This window comes from Zonotrichia albicollis, chromosome 1 (genome assembly GCF_047830755.1).
Source record: "Zonotrichia albicollis isolate bZonAlb1 chromosome 1, bZonAlb1.hap1, whole genome shotgun sequence".
NCBI classification, from domain to species: domain Eukaryota; kingdom Metazoa; phylum Chordata; class Aves; order Passeriformes; family Passerellidae; genus Zonotrichia; species Zonotrichia albicollis.
The window spans coordinates 54,100,470-54,123,558 of record NC_133819.1 but is presented as its reverse complement, the minus strand read 5'-3'; the positions used below and the strand labels follow the sequence as shown (position 1 = coordinate 54,123,558).

The following is a 23,089-nucleotide window of genomic DNA, read 5'->3' as shown; positions in this document are numbered from 1 at the left end:
GCCGCACCCTCCTCCTCCTCCTCCTCCTCCTCCGCCTCCCCTCGGGCCCCCCTGTCCGTGTACCCCCGTCGGTGCCGCTGGGGCGGGGGTCGCAGCCGCTTCTCAGGGGCGGGCGCCGAACACCTGCGGAGGCTCCTGTGAGGGCCGGGCCGAGGGCTCTGAGCGCGGCCCCGCGGCGGCCTCGGCGCTCGGACTTCGGCCGCAGGACGCGCCGCTGGACGCGGAGCGTGTCGGCTCTCCTGACTGCCCGGCTAATGGCACGCCGTGTTCCGGGCCCCGTCTTCTTGTAAGGTTACCAAAGTCTAACTGCCTGCAGTTGTGCTTCTGAATTTTTTGAAAAATGACATGAAATAAATCAAAGCTGCAACAAATTAATTGTTCTCTGGCTTCAAGTTTCTCTGTTATTAAGTAACAGAAAAATAGTAACAATAGCTTTGCTAGCGCTGGAATCGGAGGAAGTTTGCAGTTCTGCCTCCTACTATGAACGTACCAAGTGTGTTCCAGGCTGGAGTGTACCCACTCATTGTGAGTTAGTCCACGGTAGTGATGGACAGAGAACCTGTTTGCTCTGAAAAGTTGCTATTGTTCTGGTGGTATATCTGTGAGTAGCCCTAAGTATTGGTTCAGGATGAGAATAGGTGAGCTATCGAAGTGCAGCTCTAAAAGGTGTGGAAATAACAGAGGGAGATGGACCTTTTTAAACTGAAATTACATATTTTTAATTTTTGGGGAGCTTCAGTAAGGCTTTTTACATATTTTTGGTAAAAAGAGCAGGGTTTTTGTGGAGAAAATTTTGCATCCAGCTTGATAAAACTGCAATTATACTGGCGGGTCCGTGGTGTTTCCCTGGCTGAACTGTTTTCCAGTGTCTGGAAGCCATGGAGGTGTGGAGCAATGAAGAGGAGTGGCAACCACTGAAGAGTAGTAGCCTTTAGGTTTTCCTAAAGGCTTTGAAAGTACAAAACACATGGCCATTCCTAAATGTATATGATTTCAACATGCTGCTCAGTCTGCATATTATATAAAAGCACAAAACCTGTTAAATGGAAATTTCCCTGGAGTAAGTGGCCATAATGGAGGAAAATTTCTTGCAGCTGCCATGGAAAGTGTTTCCTTGGCTCGTGTATTCTGCTTTAAGTATTGTGAAGGGGATATTCTGTGTGTGTGTGTGATGCAAGTGGATAGGTCTACACAGGTGAGAATTCACACTTTGTGAATTCTATCTACTATGCTTCCTATTGGTCTGGTACCCTTACTTTTAGCTTATGTAATTCTGATATTGCTTGCTAAAATGCTTTTTTTGTATCTTTCTTCAGATTAGCCTTTAAAAACTGTTTGGGTGTTTGTGGAAGGCACGTATAAGTATTGCTATAAAGTAGCTTTATTGTAGACTTCCTAGGGAGTTAGAATAGGTTCTGAAATGTCATATATAAGGTTTTCCAACTTTGAAAGGCTTTACTAATGTAGTATGCACCTAATAACCAGCTTGTTCAGAAAGCTTTATTATCATTTATTAGGGAAGGGAGTTGAGGGAGAATGATGAGTGTTCTAAAAACAATGTGGTTTTTTGAGATTGAAGTCACTGTTTTTTGTTTCTTGTCAGGTGCTAGTAATGTAAAGCCATTGGATGGTGTGAAAATTCTTGATTTAACAAGGTTTGTGTTTTGTCTATTGTTGGTAATAGTATGTCTAAATGCAAATATTCTGATTGGAAAAACTAAGAAAACAATGTTATTTTTCATATTGAAGGGTTCTTGCTGGACCATTTGCCACGATGAATTTGGGAGATCTAGGGGCTGAAGTTATCAAAGTGGAAAGACCAGGTAAGAGTTTTATTTGTTTATTTTAGATATAATAAGAACTGGATATTAAGCATATGTATATATAGATAATGTAAGGACATTGGATAATTGACTTATAATTAATTTTTGTATATTTTTTAGCTTAACACAATGGTTTTCTTCTTCCACGCAGCACATGTGCTTCTTATCCAAACAGTTTCTGAGGATTGGGTAATGGTAAAAAATGCTTCATTCTTATGGTATAGCTACACTTTTTAGTTTGGAAGACCATATAAGAAGAATAACAAATTGCATGGCATTTGGGTCTTTTTTAGAAATAGTCCCCTCACTTGGCTCTAAGTTTTATGAATCATTATGCATTTGAGGTGTGTGATTATACCATAGCAGCTGCACATTGTGTAATGTATTTTTTCCTTTAAATTTCCATTCTTTAATTTTCTCTCTTTTTGGTATTACTGGTCTTGAAGCTAGTTGGTGAAAATAGTTGAGATACTAAACAATATTACACTCCCTATATTTTGTAACAGTTTATGGTAATTTATAACATAAAATGAGATACTAAACATAGTACATTCTCTATATTTTATTTGTAGTAGAAAATATTGAATGTTTGGACATTTAAGGAAACAATGAATGTTTGACAAAGGTTTTGCCACCTCCGTCTATAGGTCATCCTTATTTACTGACCAGTGCTATAAGGTTATTTACTTCCTTACATCCTTATTTACTGACCAGTGTTATAAAGGTTTTCACTTTTGTGACCAGGCAAATGTACATCAATTTTTTAGCATCAGATTAGACCAACAATGCTGGTATTCCAATTATCTAGGTAGTAGGAACAGAGCAATGTCAACAATTAAGTATGAAGTAATGATTTTGGAGCTCTGCATTTTTTTGTGATCGAAGAAGAAGGACAGCTTCAGAATTCTAAATGTCAAACATTTTAGAAGGTGAGTAATCCTCTCTTTCTGTGAGAGGATGTCCATTTTCACAGGAGCATTAATTCAAAAGAACAGTAGCCCCACTAGTGTTCTACAGGGAAAGTATTACTGAAATGTTTTCCTTTGAATCACTTAAAGTACACTGAGAAGAAATTGCCCCTGCCCTCCTAAGCATCCTGCTTGAACCAAAATGGTCTTTTGAGATAAAGACTATAATAAACAGTAGAAATGTTGATAAGCAATTTATATGTTTGTATAACTTCTGCCACTGTAGATCTTAAATGGCTGTAGACTTTTGTGTTACTGTAGTGTATAGCATAATTGTGACAGTGGCTATGTAACATGCCACCTAAGGTTCTTTAGCTTGTTTCTGTACCTGGGTTTCTGTATCAGGCTTCCCTGCTGCCACACTAAGGAAAGTTTTCAGTTATGTGAAGTTAACAAGTAGATGAAGGCTAGATATTGAAATAAATACAGGAATGCACATGCTTGCTAACACTCAGGACAGTGATGCTATCTGAAGTTGAATTTAGCTTTAATTCTATTTAAAATAGATTTCCAGTCTTCATGATGTTTAAGAAAGGTTAAAAATTGGAAATTAAGCATAAATGATATATTAATATCAGTGTCTCCAGCACATTTAAGGCCGGATTTTTAGAAGGGCTGGAGGTGGGGCCCTCCACCAGCCATTGGGAGCACTTCTTTTAGTTGGCATTGTGCAGCATGTGACCTAATCAGTTGTTGTCTGTCAGTGGTATCCTGATGTTATGGCCAGAGTGTTTCAGGAATACCTTACTGACCAGATGAACTGTGACTTGGTGCAGGCAAGAGACTCAACTAAATTCTTCAGGATTGACTGAAAAGAATTGCATTGTAGGCCCATATTAAGTTAAAACAAACTACCAAAAGAACTTCAATTCCCCTTTTCCTAGGCTCCCCAAGAAAACAACCAAAGTACCAACCCACAAGTGAAAAACAACCAAAAAACCTGCAAATACACTAGTGGTCTGTATTCCATTTAGTATTTTCAAGACTAAATGGAATCCCAACACTAGCAAAAACTTTGTTCACTTCGCTTAATTGCATTCTTTTTTAGGTGTTTTTTTTGATATAAATATCCTAAAATAAATATTTTAAACTAATATTTGTCCTGCCTGCTAGATGAAGCTTAGATGACTTTAATGTAATATTGAAGAAAAACTTTTTATTCTTATTTGTTGGGTGTGTGATATTTTGCAACTATGAATATGTGATGGTATTTCTTTCAGGAGCTGGTGATGACACAAGAGCCTGGGGCCCACCTTTTGCTGGGACAGAAAGTATTTATTTTCTCAGTGTCAATAGAAATAAAAAGGTAAATGGGGTGTGGAATGGGACATGAGCCTATGCTTGCTGTAATTATAACTGAATATAAAACACTTCTTAATTTGATTCTTAGCATATATAGTGGAGCAATACTTACATTAACCTAACATTACGATGAATAAATTTCAGGCGAAAATCCCTAAGTTTTTAGAACAGCAAAGGTTGCAAATCTCCTGGATTATACCATGGTGAGGGTGGCAAAATACAGCTTTTGAAACTTAACATGAAGTTTCATGGCATACCTGAATTGCTTAATGGCTTGTTACCATTGAAACAAATGTTTCTGGTGTACTTGCAGTACACCTGTGTACTTGCAGTAGCAGGTCCTGTGTAAATATATAGTGAACAGGCAGCCCACCTGTCAGACTGGTTTTGATCCTTGTCTGATTCATTAATGAGATCTAGTTCAGCTTGTTTTGCTGAGAGAATTTGGTTTTTTTTGTAGGAGGAGATGGGCTATGTGTTAAAATTTATTTATCCAAATTAGCCCTAGTGTGCAATTTGACTGTTGGTTATGTTTAGAATAGGCTGATAATACCTTTCACATATTTTTTCCACATAAATTACTGTTGTATTTATTTTTGATCTCTAGAGTATAGCTATCAACATGAAGGATTCAAAAGGAGTAAAGGTAATCAAAGAGGTAGGTTTTAACAGCATGTGAGGTGTCCTTGTTTTGTATTGTGGTGATCCTAAGTGATTCACAAGTTACACTAAGTAATAAGGATTAAACTCTGCATTTCAAATATTAATTTGATAATTTAAAAAAAATCCGATGCATGCAGTAAATTTTGTAAATTACAATATATACTTCTGTACTCTGTGCTTTTGGACTCAATGTTCAGTGTAACTTATAATGAATTTAGATTTATATGATGACATTCATTACTTGTAATGAATTTAGATTTACATGATTTACATAATGAATTTAGATTTACACATGAAAATGTCATCAAAATCTTCAAATGAAATATTGTGAGGAAATGGTCTAATAGCCTATTCCTTTCCTGTTGCTGTGCTACTGATCTTGCTGTTCTACTGCAGTAGAACAATTCAAGATGAATTGTTGAACAATTGAACAATTCAAGATGATCAGGTGAAGTCAGTGAGCAGTCAGGAGATGCTGCGCTCCAGTAAATGCAGTTTTTTGAATGTTACAGTGTTCAGTTGCTGTACATCCTCCTGAAAAACACTGTTCTGTAGGTGAAACATAGTATTGGTTTCTTTTTCAGTATTTGATTTCAATGCCTTTTAAGATGATCCATTTCTCTGTCTAAAAATAATAAAACCATCAAATATCACAATTTGTCAAACTTGAGTTTTGTCAACCCTTTATTTATTCCTTGTTGAGAAATGCAAGATCGGCTACTTGCTAGTGGAGTGTTTTAAGCCCTGCAGTAGTAGCAGCTGACTTCTGTTACTGCTTGTTTCAGTATCAGTTCCAATCCCTTTTCCACAGTGAACTATGTGTCATGCAGTAGGTGGAATTTGTCTGGCAGTACTTTTTGTTGGGAATATTGCATAAAATGGAAATAGATTAAGTTTTCTGATGCTTTTGATTTGTTATCTATGCAAAGATACTTCATACAGAAATACTCAGGAAATTATATATAGATATAATTCTACAGTGCCTTCTCTTTTTGTAGAACAGAGGCATTTATTGTTAATTTGTTATGGAGCTGTGTTTAACTTCTAAAAATTTATAAGTAGAAATTTTCATTTGGAAAAAAATATGCACAATATAAAAAAAATTTGCACAGGCATCTTTTTGGATAAACTAGTCATATTCTAATTAAGTGCTATAAAATTTTTTTCCCTTGTGGAAGAAGATTAATTTATTATTTGACCTTTAAAATGGTGAAAGAGAAACTACCCAGAGTGTCCACTGATTCCGCATGTGTGGGCTGAAAGTGTTTGAAGAGTTAAAGGCAGCTGGGCCTATGAGTCAAGATGAGGTGGAGGAAAAAGTGGCATCATCTGTTAAATATTTACCACACTAGCTGTAAAAATGAGGAGACTGCCTGAGAAAAAGTAACTTCTTATATTTTCTATCATTTTTTAAAGTGGCTTTAATAACCACTATAGCTTTCTGTTCCTTAAATCAATGCCATCCCTATCTGTGATATAGCAACATAGAAAACTGATGAAGCTCTGTTTGTCATGCTGCTTCTCCTTGATTTTGAGTGATATCTTTTGAAAGCATTTGGTGCAAAGGTCTTGACATTCCATTATTCATCTCAAATGAAACTTCTGTTTGGAGTTTTGCCAAAAGGTATGTGTAAAGGGAAGTTATTTATAACAGGCTTTTGTTTTCAGTTGTCTTCTGCTGTCATTGGGACAGACCTGTATAGAATTGGGCATTGTTCAGCATTGTATTTGTTACTATGACAAGAGGTGTCCATGTCTTTAAAGTAGCTGATGGAAAGTATAAATTGAAGTTTGTGAACTGTTTATTCATACCTAAATATGAGTTGTGTCACCAGTGTAAAAGCTACAAAGAAATGTAATAAGATTATAATCTTTACCTTTATGAAGCAAGGTATCATGGTTAAAATAGGTTTTATTTCCCACATATATTTTGTGTAGTTTTAAGAGGGCAATTCTCAATTTAGAATCATGTTAGAAAAACAGCAGTAGACAGTCCTCAAGTATATGTAAAAAACATAGACTTGACAATTAGTCAGTAATATCAAGTGACCTGAAGAAATCTATTAATCAGGAATCGTGGCTGCTTTTCATTCTTTGGCACAACACTACAAAATATTTTTTCAAGGATCTATTTTTTCACACATGATTACTTGATTTCCACAAAATCATTCTTGTGACTCTCTCTCTTTCTCTCTTTCTTTTCCTTCCTCACTTGTAGCCCTTTCTTCCCTTCTAGTGTTTTTGGCTGGCTGTTAATTTACATTCCAAATATTTGTTTGTCTGAATAAAAATTATTTTTATAGTCTTCAGTGATTGTACATGTGCCAGTCCCATGCTCTGATATCTTTTTGTTCCCTTTAGAATATTATTTATTGGTTATTGTCAGAAACTCATTTTAAAAACCTTGAGTATACTTCTCTCCTGTGGCTTATTTAGCCTTGAATAATGAATTGTAATTTTTTTTATTCATGAAGAACTTGGGACTTTAATTGACTGGGAGCTGATGGCACTTCTCTTTTACTATTTTTGGCTGAAAGGTCAGTACATCCCATGCATTGCTTTCTTACTTGATAAAGCAAACTACTCACACATATATATAAATGTATTTGTTTATATGTATGTGTTATGCAGATTCTTCTCTGTAGAGTTCTTGTAAAAATCAAAGCACACAAAAAAAAAAAATCCCCAAACAAAACACCATCCAAAACTTCCAAAAGGTATGCATTGTTTCCTTTATAAAGTTAGTAGCATCATTCTTTGTTATTCAGCTTAAAGACTACTTTGGCATGAACTCTGCTGTTCATTATTTCCTGAGGCATAGGCGTTGAGCCTATCAGTGTCCTCTCTGGAACAGGTAGTATTCCAAGTCAGGTCTGAGTAGTATTGCTCTGTTACTAGGTGTTAATATGCAAGTAATGTTTAGAAGAATTTTAGGGCATGAAGTATGAAATTTTATTTGACAATGGACTTAAGACTCCATTGAGACTGAAAATCTCTGTGCATTTTAAGAACATAGTTTGTGTTGATGCCTTGAGAGGCTGCCTGGAACGGAGGCTAGACAGTGTGAAAGGATTAAAGTAAATATTTTGTTAAAAAGGCCTTCGAAGGATGCACCTTGGACAGCACAAGAGCCTGGCCATGGCTACACCCAGGATGGACGACAGGTCACACATTTTCACACTTTTATAAGTTTTGGTCCATTTATATATTGGGGTTAATTGTCCAATTACAGCTTCAGGTTATTATGCAGTCCCATCCTCCCAGATTGCTCTCCTCAGTTTGCTTTTGGGCCTGATGCTGCAATGGTATCTTTGGTTTTTAGGCTAGAAAAGGATTGTTTTGTCTAACTAAACCATGACGAGAACTTGCTAACACTTTATATGAAGTTCAGAGTTATATACTAATGCAGCATAGAATCTGGAAAATATAAAAGCTAAAATGTAAGGCATCAGTTTGGATCAGACTGTGTAGCCAGTTTTCCACTATGGCAGAATTGTTGGTTCCTTGAGCATCAAATCTACATGTAGACTGCCACCTTTATATATTAAAAACTATTTTAAATGAAGAATTTAGATGCAGAACTGGCACAGCACTTGTAATGTGTCTTGAAAACTCCTTTCTCTGAGAGCACATACCCTGCTAAACTCTGGGCCCAAGTCATTATATCCTCACTTAGCATTTTTGTCATTTCGTGTATGTTGCCCAGTCAGAAGTATGGTGTTTTTCATGTTGCAGTACTGTGTGTCATGCTTTCTTCCTCAGTGGCTTGTGGGAGATGGTAGTTCTTCAGTAAAAGATGGATAACAGCTTTCAACTGTTTTAGCCCATTCAATCACTGTTATTTTCACAGATTACAAAATCACAGTGGAAGCAATACAGAAGTTATAACCAATTTCATCTCTTGAATCAACTAGGCTAAAGCTGTAGCATTACCAGTTTGAGAAGTATTTATATATGAACTGTGATGGATTTAAATAGAAAATAAAACCTCCTTAACTTAATCTTTCATTAAGGCATTGTGATTTCTGTTATGATGACGCTAGTTTGTAGGAGCGTTTTTAACACTGTATATTTAATTACACAGTGACATGGCAGTTTCAGAGATTGTGCCTCCTTGATTGGCTGCAAATAGTATTAAGCAATTAATATATCAGTTATGCTTACAAATGGGTGCACAAACGTGTGTACCTGTTAGGGAGCATTTCTTAAATTCCTGTGCACTCACACATGCCCCACACAATTTAGCAGGCAGAAAACCTACTGGTCCCTCAAGGCATAGATCTGTCTTTTGATGTGTAGTTCTCATGCTTCAGGAGTCAACTTGTGTTGGTCTCAGTGAAATTTCCATATGTATATCTGCTTACAAGTTTTATAAGAGAGGATGGAATTTAAAGCAAATCAAGGTTATATGTTAATCTCAACATCAATAGATTTTTGGACTAGTGGTTCCTTTGAAAGCAATGAAAAAAGTCACATGGCGGAATTTGATAGCACTATTATGTGTAATGTGACTTTAAGATCTTAATTTTAATTTTTTTAATTTATAAGTGTTGTTGGGCTCCCTATTCTACTTTTACATATAGGAAGAATAATTTAAAAATTATTTCTATTATGGAGAAAACATGAATAATGGAGATATATCACTTCACTTTTCTTAAGAAAAAGAATGTATGTGAAGATTGCTCTGGTAAACTTTTGTCAAGCCTTAGGAAATTGATGTGATACTGATGATACCACAGTTTTGTCTAGTCACTCTAGGGTTTTGACAGTCTTCTTTCTAAATATGCAGCATCTCTAATATGTAGTTTGCAGAAATGCACAATCTGACAAATAAAAAAAATCTCTAAAGGCTTTTCTTGTATGAGGAAGACTGGAGCAATTTTGATTAGCAAGATTTTAAAATTAAGTTGCATAAGAATTTATTCAACTTTTAGGAGTTAATTAATTTAGGAGTTAATTAAGTTAATTTACTTATCCTTTTCTTTTCTAAAGCTTGCAGCGGCATCTGATGTTTTTGTGGAAAACTTTGTCCCTGGGAAGCTGGCTAAAATGGGTCTAGGTTATGAAGACATTAAAAAGATTGCTCCTCACATAGTGTACTGTTCAATAACAGGTATTTTTTTTCAATTCTTTATGTTCATTATTTCCTTTATTTCAGTCAAAGTGTTATAAAAGTCATGTGTTTGTATAGAAGTATGTTACTTTGATATCAATTAAGATAAAATTGAGAGTTTAAGTGAGTTCAATTCAAAAACAGGTATAGAAAACGTTTGAGGAAGCAACCATGTTAACAGCTTAGTAGCTGTTCAGTGTCATTGCCATAGCAGCCTGACATGTTCTGTTGTTTTCAAAGGAGCCATGATGGGCTGGTCTCCTTGGATTTTGATTTAAACTAGCTGAAAACTGAGATTTCTTTTTTTTTCCCTTTCTTTTTTTTTTTTTTTTTTTAACTCTCCCAGCAGTTTTACTGAATCAGTTTACATATTATGTGTTTTAAATCTTGTAATCTCTGTGTTTTTTACTGCTCTGAAGTATCTCTCTCTTCAGAATTGTGCAGTTACCTGTTTATGGAAGTTTTGCATGACTTTTTTACAGTCTATTTCTTGGTAACTGAAGCAGTAGAAGAGTTGTATGTACTTTATAAAAGCAGGGAAGAATGAAAAGGAAATAGACACATGTATGCCGACATTCATATAAAAATAATTTTAAGTCTGAAAAACTGCTTAAAAAACCTCCACAAAAACCACCCCCAAAATCTTAATCAAGCACTAAAATGAAAAGTCTAATATTAAAATGCAATTAAATAACAGCAGAAATTACGGATATTTTTAGGCTGTTTTAAAATCTTAGTTATAAATCTGCTTTTCTCTTCAATTTCTGTAGAATAAATGGCTTTGTCTTTTTGGTTACTGGGTATGGATGTTATTTAATAGAAATCAAATAGCTTTTTCGTCTTTTGTAGTGTATTTATCATATTTGTGTGGCAAATGTCTGAAAATGTCAAGAGCAGAAAGACAATTATATTCAGGGCTTGCTGAGAATCTTTGTTTAAACAGCTATTTAGGTTGGTCAATGGTTAGTTACCACAATGTTTATCACATTTGCTTGTGCATATAATGTCACAACTAGAATTTGTCAAGTGGATTTGCATTTTTTTTTGTTTGTTTGGTTTTTTTTTTGTTTTTTTTTTCTGTTTAGTTGCTGTACCCATAATGATGGGAAATAATTAAAATTACATCCAAACAATCTGTGTGAGGTACAACACCCCCTCATTTTGTGTCAGATGCTCCAGTCTCTTGATCACCTTTGTGACTCTGTGCTTGCCTCATTAAGTCGGTTTCTGCCTTGTAGTGGACAGCCCAGAGCCAGGCACAGGGCTACAGATGTGGCCTCAGGAGTGCTGAGAAGAGGGGAAGGATCTTCCTCCTTGGCCTGCTTGGCACTCTTCCCAGTGCAGAAAATACTGCTGTCCTCTGCTACAAGGATGCATACTTTTATATATTTTGAGTGCATCCTCAACTGAGGGTACCTCTTCCTTGCTGCAGACTTCTCTAGGCTCAGGGACCTAAGACTCCTGAGAGCCATCTTTTTTTGGTAAATAGTGAGGCAAAAAAGCATTAAATGCATCCACCTTTGTGGCCTTTGTTTATTTTGCCATAGGCCCATGTCCTCCCTAGTCTTCCTTCTGCTGCTGATTTGCTTTTATGTTGTCTTTTGTGTCTTTTGCCAAATTCAACTCCAGGTCAGCCTTTGCTTTTCTAACGATATACCTATATGATCATACAGCACATCTGTACTTCTAGGTCACTTGCTTCTGCTTTCACTGCTTGGAAGACAAGCTGAACAAAAATCACATAATCTTGCTGTTTAGAGCTTTGTGTAATGCATAATTTAGTTATGTTCTATAATGGGAAACAACAAGCCTTATTCATGGACTATGGCAACTTGTAGTTGAAAGTGTTTGGGAGCTAAGACCTAAGTGATGTTTTGTTAGGCATTCATAAAGCAGCTTGAATTCCTAAATTATGGTTGTTTAAGTCTTGGCTACTCAACAGGTATAAGCAATGTCTTTTTAAGGATGATGCATCTTTTAGGAATAAGCTCCAGTGCCCTTAAAAAAAATCAGCTCATAAATCCAAAAAATCAGCTCAGCTCGTAATCCTGAGTTGAGGCAGGAAATAGCAAAGCCTCAATCTATGCATATTAAAAGAAGTAACCAGACTACAACATTCAAGAAGGCACAATCAGGCAGAAAACTGATTTAAGAAGAATTCCTGATTGATTTCAAAAACTTCAGTGATGTGATTCTAGATATTACAATTCCTAACTATTTTGTGCTGTGGTTGAATTTGCTGCATTCAGATATACTTGGGGTTTTTTTGGGGTATTTTTGTTTTGTTTTGTTTGGGTTTTTTTGTGAAGAGAGATGGGACTAGGTATGAGGCTCTGGGACTCTAGTGTCAAGCAAGTGATAGTGAAGGTCTATGTGGGGCAAGTCAGTCAACCAGCCACATTACAACTACAGCTGTAAAAAAAAGAAGAATGGTTATTGATGTAGGTGACTCCCTTCTGAGGGGAACTGAGGGCCCCATATACTGACTGGCCTGGTCCCACAGGGAAATCTGCTGCCTCCTTGGGGCCTAAATAAGAGATATTACTAGAAGACTCCTTGGACTGATTCAGCCCTCTGATTATTATCTAATTCTGCATTTCCAGGTCAGCCGTGACAGTTCCCAGGGCAATCAAAAACAACTTCAGGGCATTGGGATGACTGGTTGAAGGGATAACAGCAGAGGTGGTGTTTCCCTCAATGCTTTCAGTAGCAGGGGAGAGTGCTGAAAGAAACAGGAAAACCCTGATCAACATATGGCTTAAAGACTGGTGCCATTGGTGCAGTTTTGGCTTTTTCTCTCATGGGATAGTTTATACAGCACTAGGCTGGCTGCAGGCAAATAAGGTTTGTCTTTCTAAAACAGTGAAAAGGATTCTAGGCCTGCGAGTTGGCAGGGACAATTGAGGAGGCTTTGAACTTGGTTTGAAGGGGGAAGTAGGTAAGACCAGACTCACTAGAGATAAACCTGGCATGCTTGTGTCAGGGGTTATATTGATAGCCCAGCTAAAGTACATCTACATCAGTATGGGTAACAAACAGGAGGAGCTGAAGGCCGTTGTGCAGCAGGAAAGCTGTGACTGCCATCAGGGAAATGAAGTGGGATGACGCATTTAAATGGCATGCTGCAGTTCATGGCTACAAACACTTCTGAAGGGACAGCAAGGAAGGAGAGGTGATGGACTGGCTCTGTACATTAGGGAGTGTTTTAACTGCATAGAGCTCAAGGATAATGATGACAAGGTTGAGTATCTGTGGGTAATAAGCAGGGGGAAGGCCAACAACACAGACATCCTGATAGGAGTCTATTATAGACAACCCAGCTGGGATGAAGGGATGGATGAACTGTTCTGTAAGCCTCTGGCTGATGTTTCACAAGTTCTAGCCCTTGTTCTTGTGGGAGACTAACTTGTGGGATGTCTGCTAGAAACTCAACACAGTGGAGAGGAGGCAGTCTAGAAGGTTTCTCGAGTGTGTGGAAGACAACTTCCTGACACAATTGGTAAGTGAGCTTAACAAGGGGTGGACCCTGCTAGACCTGCTTTTTACAACAGAAGGGCTGGTGGGAAACGTGGTGGTCAGATGACATCTTTGGCACAGTGACCATGACATAATGGAGTATTTAATTCTTGGTGAAGTAAGGAAGGGGTCAACAAAACCTCCACCTTGGACTTCAGGAGGCTGGACTTTGGCCTGTTCAGGACACTGGCTCAGAGAGTTCCTTGGGAAACAGCCCTTAAAAACAAAAGGGTCTAGAAAGGCTGGACATACATTAAGAAGCAAATTGTAGAGGCACAGAAGCAGTCTGTCCCTGCGTGCCAAAAAATAATCTATCAGGGAAGAAGACTTACCTGACTGAATAAGGAGCTTTTGTTGGAACTGAGGGTAAAACCAAAAGAGTTTATCACCTTAGGAAGAAGTGGCAGGCAACTCAGGAAGACTGAACAAGAGTGTTGTTTGGTCACATAGAAAGAAAATTAGAAAGACAGAAGCTCTTCTAGAACTCAATCTGGCCAGCTCTGTGAAAAATAGTGGAAAAACACTAAAAAATAGAAGAATAGCCAAGGAAAATTTGCAACCCCTATTGGATGTAAAGAGGAATATTGCAATGAAGACTGAGCAGTTAATGCCTCTTTTGCCTCAGTCTTCAACAGAAAGAAGGGTTATCAACCAGCTTCCTGAGCTGGTAGATGGGCATGGGGAGCAGCACAGACTGCCTGTAATCCAGGAGTATTTAGTTTGTGACCTGCTGTGCCAGTTAGACACTCACAAATCCATGGAGTGAGATGGGATTCACACAAAAGTAGTGAAGGAGCTGGCAGATGAACTTACTAAGCTGCTCTCCATCATTTATCATAAGTCCTGGCTACCTGGTGAGGCCCCAGACCAGCAGAGGTTGATCAATGTGACACCCATCTACAGGAAGGGCCAGAAGGAGGATTCAGGGGACCACAGGCCTGTCAGCCTAACCTTGGTGTCCAGGAAAGTTATGGAACAGATTATCTTGAGTGCATTACATTGCATATGCAGGACAGGGAACTTCTCTGCCTGAGCTAGCCAGGGGATCAGGCCTAGCCAGCCCAGTTTGTGAGAGGCAGGTCCTGTTTGACCAACCTGATCTCTTTTTATGACCAGTGCCCACCTAGTAGATGGGGGAAAGGCTGTGGATGTTGCTACAGCAAAGCCTTAGATTCTGTCTCCGACAGTATTCTCCTGGAGAAGCTGGCAGCCCATGGCTTGGGCTGGTGCACACTTTGCTGGGTGAAGATGGCCGGGCCCACAGCCCACAGTGGTGGTCAGTGGTACCGCATCAAATTTGTGGCTGCTTCTAAGTGGAGTTCCTCAGACTTCAGTATTGGGGCCAGTCCTGTTTAGTAAAGTTATTGATGATGTACACATGGGGATTGGGTGCACCTGCAGTAAATTTGAGGACAACACCAAGTTAGAGGGAGTCTTGGTCTGCTGGAGGGTAGAAATCTGTAGAGGGTTCTGGCCAGGCTGGATTGATGGGCTGAGGCCAATAGTGTGAGGTTTAGTAAGGTGAAGTACCAGGTTCTTCACTTGGGTTGCAACTACTCCCTGCAGCCCTACAGGTGGGGGAAGAGCAGCTGGAAAGCTTCCCAGCAGAAAGGGACCTGAACATGCTAGCTGACAGCAGCTGAGCTTGAGCCAGCAGTGTGCCCAGGTAGCCAAGAAGGCCAATGGCATCCTGGCCTGTATCAAAAATAGTGATTGTCCTTCTATACTCACAGTGGCTGGTTCAGCACCTGCTGGCATTTTGTGTTTGTGGTTACACTGATAGTAGCCATTACCCTTTTGTGGATTAGGGTATTTGCCAGATCCTTGAAGTTGTTCAAATGCTGTAGTGCTGCACTCCTTGTGATTGTATTTGTCCTGGTTTAGGGCAAATTTGGGAGAAAACCTCCAAAGGGCTCCCTCTAGAAAGCAGATTCAAGCAGCTCCTCCCTCAACTGGTTTGGGAAAAGAGATAAAAACTGTTTATTTAACAGGCAAAGCATTCACCACCACAAAAAATGAACAATATTAAACATCCTCTAGTAAATCCTCTTGCCACTCCAAAGGAGATGACAAACTCAGAAATTCCCCTTCGTGGGTTGCAGGTCAGCTCACTCAGTCTCTGATCAGTCCCTCCAGTGCTGGAATTGTCGCAGCCCAGGCCCAGCCTGGTGGGCCACAGGTGTGAGCTGCTGGTGCTCCTCTGGGTGTTCAGTCCAGAGCTTGTTTAAAACAGGTCCAAAGAAAAAGAAAACCCAGAGTCCTGGGAACTTCTCTGCCTCAGGTAGCTAACTAACTAAAAGCAAAGGAGAGCTCTGTCCCACTGTCTGTCCGTGCTGCAGACAATGCAGTCCGGGAGCAGGATACAGGGGAGCAAGTGCAGTTTCTGATAACAAATTGCGCGCTTCTTCTCTTCCTTCACCCTTGGAACAAGTCTTAAAAGTGCAAAACTTATTATCCAGAATAAACAGAACAGACAACTGGGGATACAAACATCATAGAAGTTAGCCCAGGACATACTATTTTTGTGAATCCTGTTATATAGGAATTATTGTCTTGTACTGCTTGATGTGAACCAGATCAGGCTGGGCTGTCTTCAGAATATATCGCATTGGTTATGTGGCTGTGAATGGTTCATATGGCCATCTGTAATACAACAACACTTGTATGTATTTCATTATTTCTCTTCTGGTACATAAATTATCATAGAGATGTTATCAGCTTACTTTTCATTTATTATTTACTTTGCCCTCCTTGCTCTAAGCTACAGTATCACCATGAAATCTAATTAATCTGAGTTCTAGTAGTGTATGTTCCTTCTATCCTCCTTTTCTCATCAATTCTGAAGGCCAACAAATAACAATACTAAAAAAAAGCGGAGCCATGGCAAAAAGGTTTCCCACTCTTTCAAGTCTTCATTTAAAAGAAGTTCTTGGTGTTCTAAGAAAGCAACTGTAATTTGTGGGTTTTTTAATATAGAAAAACAAACCTGCTTCCTTTTTTGGTTTTGTCTTTAAAAACAGCTGAAACGTTCTGTGAGAAATTTTGAAAGCATTCAAACTTCTAATTCCTATACAACTTAAAATTCAAGATTGAACTCTATTACAGAAAATATTTTTTGTTAATGAAACATATATGGATGTGCCTGCTTGTGGTGAATAGCCACATATTTTAGCAGAAAAATAAAAAATAAAATCTAGGAGACATTTCTTAGAAATCAGAAGATATGCTACTTTATAACTTAAACAGTATTGAGCCATTTTTCTTTAATGCAGGAAAAATTTTTATGTGGAGTTGCCTCTCTAAATTTTGGACAATTGCAAATAATAAAATGAAATATAGTCTATTTTTTTCAGTAAGTCTAGGGTCATGTATAGGTGAAGAGTTTATACATAGGTATGCCAGACACTGTCTCTTTTATGACACTTTGGAAGTTGTGATTTACAAACTGAGTTTCTCATCCAAAAAACTCAGATTGAATCTATACAGCTTTGCAGCGAGTGCTGCAGGGTTTTGAGGATATTTGGGACATTTCCCAATGTTCCTGCTGCTTTGAGTGCACTTGAACTCCAAACTGCCTGTTCTTACTCACAAGCTGGCTTTTCTTGGCTAGAAATAGTTTAAATGTAATATATGTTGATAGTTCTGTGGTTGAGATTGGTTTAAGTTCTGGAAAATTGGATGGTTACAGAAAATTATGTACAGGTCACAAGGGAGTGACCATTTCTGTTATGGTCTGCATCATGCTGTCACTAGGAAAGTGACAGTTTAATCCTGAACGGGAGAGGGCACTGTTTAAAAGGACAACATGGTTTCCAAATCAAAACCTTTTTATTTTTTTCTTAAAGCCTCTGAAAGTAACATGTTTTCAAAGAATTTTACAATTTGTTTATGAATGATGAAATGTCCTCCTCTCAGGTTCTCTACCCCAGCACTTTGCTCTGCTAATCTATGTGAAATGTGATTAATCTTCTTTTTGTGCAGGTTTGTTTTCTTCCTAGTATTCTAGGAAGTAATACTTTATATCATATGCAGGTTGCTTTGCATGTTGCTGGTGATATTAAAAAATCTTGTTTTAGTATTTTTTGTAATTTTATTTCTAGGATATAAATGTTATGTTTGAGTTTTCTGCCTTTTAAGGAAATTTTGCTCCTGTAAAGACTTTTTATTGTATTCATGCATGAAAAAAATTGAATACAGAATTACAGAACCACAGAATAGGTAAGGTTGAAAGTGTGTCATATGATCCAACCTCCTGACTCAAGCAGGGTCATCCTAGAGCACACAGCATAGAATTGTGTCCAGCTGGTTCGTGACTATCTCCAGTGAGGGAGACATAACAGGCTCTACAGGCAATTTGTTCCAGTGCTTGGTCACTTGGTGCACCTTCCAGTGCATCAGTCTCTGCCCATTGCCTCTTGTCCTAGTCCTTGGCATCCCTGAGAAGAACCTGGCTTCATCCTCTTGGTGCCCCCGCATTAGGTATTTATACACATTAGTGAGGTCTCCTCTCATTTATCTCTTTTCAAGGCTCAAAAGGCCCAGTTCCAGCAGCCTGTCCTTTTGAGGGATATGTTCCAGTCCCTTATTCCTCTCCATTGACCTCCAGTGGACCCACTCCAGGAGCTCCATGTCATTCTCTTGCTGAGGAGCCCAGCACTGGACACAGCACTCCAGATGGCCTCAGCTGGGCTGAGTAGAGGGGCAGGATCACCTCCACCGACCTGCTGGCAATGCTCTTCCCAATGCACCCCAGGAGACCATTGGCTGCCTTGGCCACAGGGGCTCACTGCAGGCTCATGGACAGCTTGGTGTTCACCAGGACCCACAGGTCCTTCTGCACAGAGCTGCTTTGCAGTGGTTTGGCCCCCAGCCTGCACTGGTGCAGGGGGTTATTCTTCCCCAGGCATAGGACTCTGCAATTGCCTTGGTTGAAGTTCAGGCACTGATTTCTGCCCATCTCTGTCTTCCAGTTCTCTTCCATCTCTCTCAAGGCCCTTTTGAAGATCATTTTCAAGCCCTCTGTGGTATCAGACAATTCTCCGAGCTTTGTGTCATCAGTGAACTTGCTGAGGAGGCATCTGCCCCTTCACTTGAGTCACTGATGAACAAGCAAAACAATCCTGGGCCCAGGACTGAACCTTGGGGGCACCACTTGTGACAGGCCTCCAGCTAGATCCTGTGCCACTGATCATGACTCTTTGGGATCTGTCTATAAATATAGCTATAATTGTAGAGAATCTGCCATGAAAATGTACTTAGATTCAACTGAAAGTAACGATGAAGATAAGCTTTTGGAATTGATATTTTTATTAACTTTGTGTTACTCTCGCAGTTTATATTTCTTGGGGGTTTGCACTCTCTACCCCACAAAACTTTGCTTTAACTCTGAATTGACATACACTTGACTGCACTAAACTGTTTGTTTGTTGACAAACAGCATGTTGCTAAGGAGACAAAAATTAGGTGGAAAGAATAACGAAAGTTTTATAGACATGTTGTGGTCCACCTGAGTTTTCTATGGGTATGAATCTGGAATTGTTGTGTATGTAGTTTTATTTAATGTACATAAAGTTGTAAAGATACATAAATGAACACATTTCAAAAAAGTAACTACATCCTCTATATCTCTTGAGTGATTCTGGTTAACTATGGAAAGTAAAATAGTTCTACACTCCACCCATTTACATTACGTTTAGTAACAACTTAAGAAGCATTTGGTACTTCCCAGTATCTTGTTTTGTACAGATAATTTGTAGTGGCTTTCCCTGAGAAGACATGTTATAGTTTTGATGCATATGCTACTTTGTCTCTAGTATTTTCACAACAGGAAGGAAAAGACAACCGCAATGTGTTTTGCCGGGCAAAGGCTAGCCCAAGCATCCTTCAGATCCTCTAATTTGTGAACTAACTGTGGTAAGATGTGGAATTGCCTGGATTAGGTACAGTTTTTAGACTCCCTCTTACCAAATGTTTCCGGCCCATAAAATTACACATTACTGTGAGTGGGTGTGTCTTCATGCCCATTCATTCCCCAATTATTGATGGTTTTGTGGCTTCTGTATTGTTTAAATCTGGATATAGTTACCTGATAGAAACGGATAGATTACCTGCCAAAAAAATGATAGCTTCAGTTGTAAAAATCATTGAGCAAAATAGCTTCTTGATGGTGTAAATTATTTGTTGATAGCAGGCTAGTCAAAAGTCAGGTATTCAGAAGCTGACTAGGCAATGGTTGTAGTTGTAAATAAATAATAGCAGCCATATGAATGGTCTTGAGCATTAATCTGTTCAACAGCTTTTAAAATTTGTGACCCATAGTTGCTAAAAAAAGTTCTTTGTTTTTTTTTTTTTTTGTAATTACCAAACAACAACAACAAACCCCCCCAAAAAAACCCACCCAAAAAAACCCTACACACAACAATTTAGGAGAAAGAAAAGGAAAAAAAACCAAAAAGGAAGGCAAAAAACTCACCTTCATTGCAAAACATCTGATTGAGTCAAATAGTCAATTCAAGCAGGATGATGTGCAGGACAAATTGGAAATTAGAAGAATTAACTGATAATTACTGTTATCACTGACTTTTAAGTCTATTAAAAGCAGCAAAAATTTGGAGAATGTGTTAGTTAAGGAATTTGTAAAGTGCAAAAATGAATATTGAGTATTGTGGTACCATATTCAGTAAAACATTCATGGAGTTTTTTCAATAAATGTATTGTTTTCTATTAATGGAAAATAATGCATTGTCTGATGTGTAAAAGAGGCATTGTCAGACCAAACTGAGTATCGTGCTTCCAGTAGTTCTTAACGTGTTTTAAGAATAAGGAGGGAGGCTTGGAAAATTGTGAACATTATACAGCTCTTAAGCAAACACAAAAATCACAAGTTTGCAAGCCTTGAGGTATGAACTTCAATGATCACAATGACTGAATAAAGCATTTGGAGGGGAAAAATATGAAGCTTCTCCCCGAGCTTGATTTAATAGAGTTTTCTAGCATTGGAAAAGAAAATTAAACTTCTCTAATATTTTAGTTTTTACATTATGCAGTTGGAAGATGGATGGATTAAAGAGTTAATCTACCTTTTTTTTTTGATAGCTTGAAGTTATCTGCGTGGGGAGTTAAGAAAAATTTATCAGGGTCTAGAGATAAAAAAGTCTGAGACCATTTTTTGACAAGTTAATTAGCAGATACACATTTTTTTTTAAGACTGTAATTGGTTGGCTGTATAAGGATAATAAACTTGTGCTATATATTTTGACTGTAGTAAAGTTTTTGACACTTTTGAGTAATTCTTTCACAGAAAAGCTAGGACAATGTGATGTACAAGAAATAAAAAACTTGTTTGAAGAGGATCAGAAGCTGTCTCATAGCTTGCTATAGATACTTTATGACAATGGAAGAAAATGCTTCAGAACTGATGATTCTGGATTTTGTTTTTTCTTAATATAGATGATGGATTGCAATGTGGGCAAGTCCAAAATTCTGATAACATCATGTGCTACTGGGGGCTTGTGGGGTTTAGATTTGAGAGACAGGAAGGACCTGGAGGTGTTTTAGAGGTAGAAGACATCACTTGCCTTACAGCCTTATACTGTCCTTTAGAATATTTCCTGGGGGTCTGGCTAACTCTCAGAAGAGTCATTGGAGGGCTCTGCTCGGTGCTTCTTACTGAAGCCTGTAATTGGAACCCTTCCCTACAGTTTTTGTGTCAACACAACACAGTCATGTGATGAAGTCCTAATGTAAAATATCCATTTTTAGTGCCCTGAGAGCTCCATGCAGCTCTGAAAGCCCACAAAGCTGAAGGGAGTCAACTGACGCCACAGGATTAAAATAAAAAATTACCTTGACTAAGTTCTTTACATGAATATAAGAGGAAGGGTAGAATTAAAGATTGGAACAAATACAATGTACTGTGCTTAATAAAAAATAATCAATATAATATAATTTTAATATAGTATGGGGAACACTGGGTTAGAAGAGGGTTCTTGGGAGACTTGGTTGTCAGGATGGGGAATGATCAAGGTTGAGCTTGAGTCAGTGATGATATCATTAGATGAAAGACTAGTGCCATACTGGATTATATAAAGGTGAATATGGTCTAAAGGACTGTTTCTCTACCCTGCTCCACATTGGTAAGGTTGGAAGGTGAAGTCTAGTTCTGGGCACCACATTTCAAAAACTATATGGAAAGTGGAAGAGATTTGAGAGAAGAGCAATCTGTAAGTAAAAAACATGATGTATGAAAGGTAGCTTGGAACATCAGGTTTTTTTCTTAAAAGAAAGGCTGCTGTGATCAGAAGTGCTGTGGTTGGCCATCTGACCATCTCTTCCTAAAGCATTCTGTACATTTGCACACAGCAGTTCTGAAATTAAGGTTCTGACAGGATGAGAAAGCATCAAAAACCTTAACTTATTGCATAGAATTAGCCAAATTGCTACTTAGAATTCAAAGAATGACTGTGTTAAGGAAAGAAAATCTCAAGAAAAAATTTTGTGAGATAGTAATTAAAATAGGGGTTCAGACTTGACTGCTGGAGAAATGGATTGCCTCTTTTCAGAGATTTAAGTAATTGGGACTACATGTGCAGTGTACAAAATAAAAAATGACATGGATATTGAATGCTTTGGTGCTTTTCTGCACTGCACAATATGCTGGTTTGTAATTCTCAGTGTAAAGTGAACATTTGTGCAGATTGGTATTTGGTTCCTTGTGCAGTAAAGAACCAGCTTTATGGCATACAGCAGGAGCTCTAAGAATTTATTATACATCTCATGAGTAATTGCTCTGATCCCTGAGGTAGACATCAATATATGATCAAATGGACTGAGGCTTTTTGGACTGTATTAATTCTAAATATGAATTTCTGAAAGAATTTGGAACTGTTTTAACTTATATAGCACAAGTGTTAAATATTGTAAAGGCATAACTTCATAAATAAGTTAATTGTTGACTGAAAGTTTGCATGATGTAAATCAAAACCAAGGAGCCAGTTCCCCTTATGCTTCCAGGCAGTAGGATGGTTTTTTAAGCTATTACTCCTTTCTTCCCACCTTCACTGTATGAATAAAGCCACTAAAGAAACTGATGAGACAGTTCTAATCTCTGTTTGTATTATAAGTGTTCAGAAGCAGAGTTTCTACGGTGTAATATTTTAAAAAAACTTAATGTGGAAGAGGTAGTATTATCTCATAAGTTCAAGATACATGATTTCTTTCTAGTCATCTAAACAGATTTGTGCCTTAGCCTGAAAAACTAATCCTATGCCATTTGAGTATTTAAGTTGTGTCAATTTTTCCTTTTGTCTGGGCCATCAAACTAGAAAACTTCTGTTTGAAGGGGCGAAGTGATTGCTTATGTGTGGAAATTAATTGGCAGGATGCATATATCCAAATACTACTTCAGTGATGTCAAAAAAGTACTTTTTCACTAAAACTTAGAAAAAAAAAAAGAAGTCACTTGGTCCTGTGCATGAAGAAACAGTTCTTGTTTCTAAGAAACTAATCAATTGCCATGGCAGTGCATTGGTGTATCAGTGGTGGCTTTAGGTGGTATTGCTAGGTAAATTCCTGAGAGAACTACTTTGATCTGTTTCTGTTGGTTCTTTCCTTTACATAAGGGAACTTTTGAGGCCAGTTAGAGTACATTCACATCACTTAATAGTGTTGTGTAGAAACAAAAATGAGCTGTCTCTAAACCAGCA

The 23,089-nt window shown here is 38.1% G+C and overlaps 1 protein-coding gene across 9 annotated transcripts in view; it reads left to right on the top strand.

The window, feature by feature from the left end:
- SUGCT (succinyl-CoA:glutarate-CoA transferase) overlaps positions 1 to 23,089 on the top strand; it is a 309,001-nt gene that overhangs the window by 2,172 nt on the left and 283,740 nt on the right. For 8 of the 9 annotated variants that reach the window (XR_012580477.1, XR_003380359.2, XM_026793422.2 and 5 more), the window contains exons 2-6: positions 1,604 to 1,655; positions 1,750 to 1,823; positions 4,012 to 4,097; positions 4,701 to 4,751; positions 9,749 to 9,869. Coding sequence is in view for 7 of the 9 variants with exons in the window: in XM_026793421.2 (XP_026649222.2) it covers positions 1,604 to 1,655; positions 1,750 to 1,823; positions 4,012 to 4,097; positions 4,701 to 4,751; positions 9,749 to 9,869 (384 nt within the window). In the remaining 2 variants the exon portion in view is untranslated. Of the gene's footprint in view, positions 1 to 3; positions 287 to 1,603; positions 1,656 to 1,749; positions 1,824 to 4,011; positions 4,098 to 4,700; positions 4,752 to 9,748; positions 9,870 to 23,089 lie in introns of those variants that run through there. The other variant, XM_074541559.1, reaches the window with a different exon arrangement.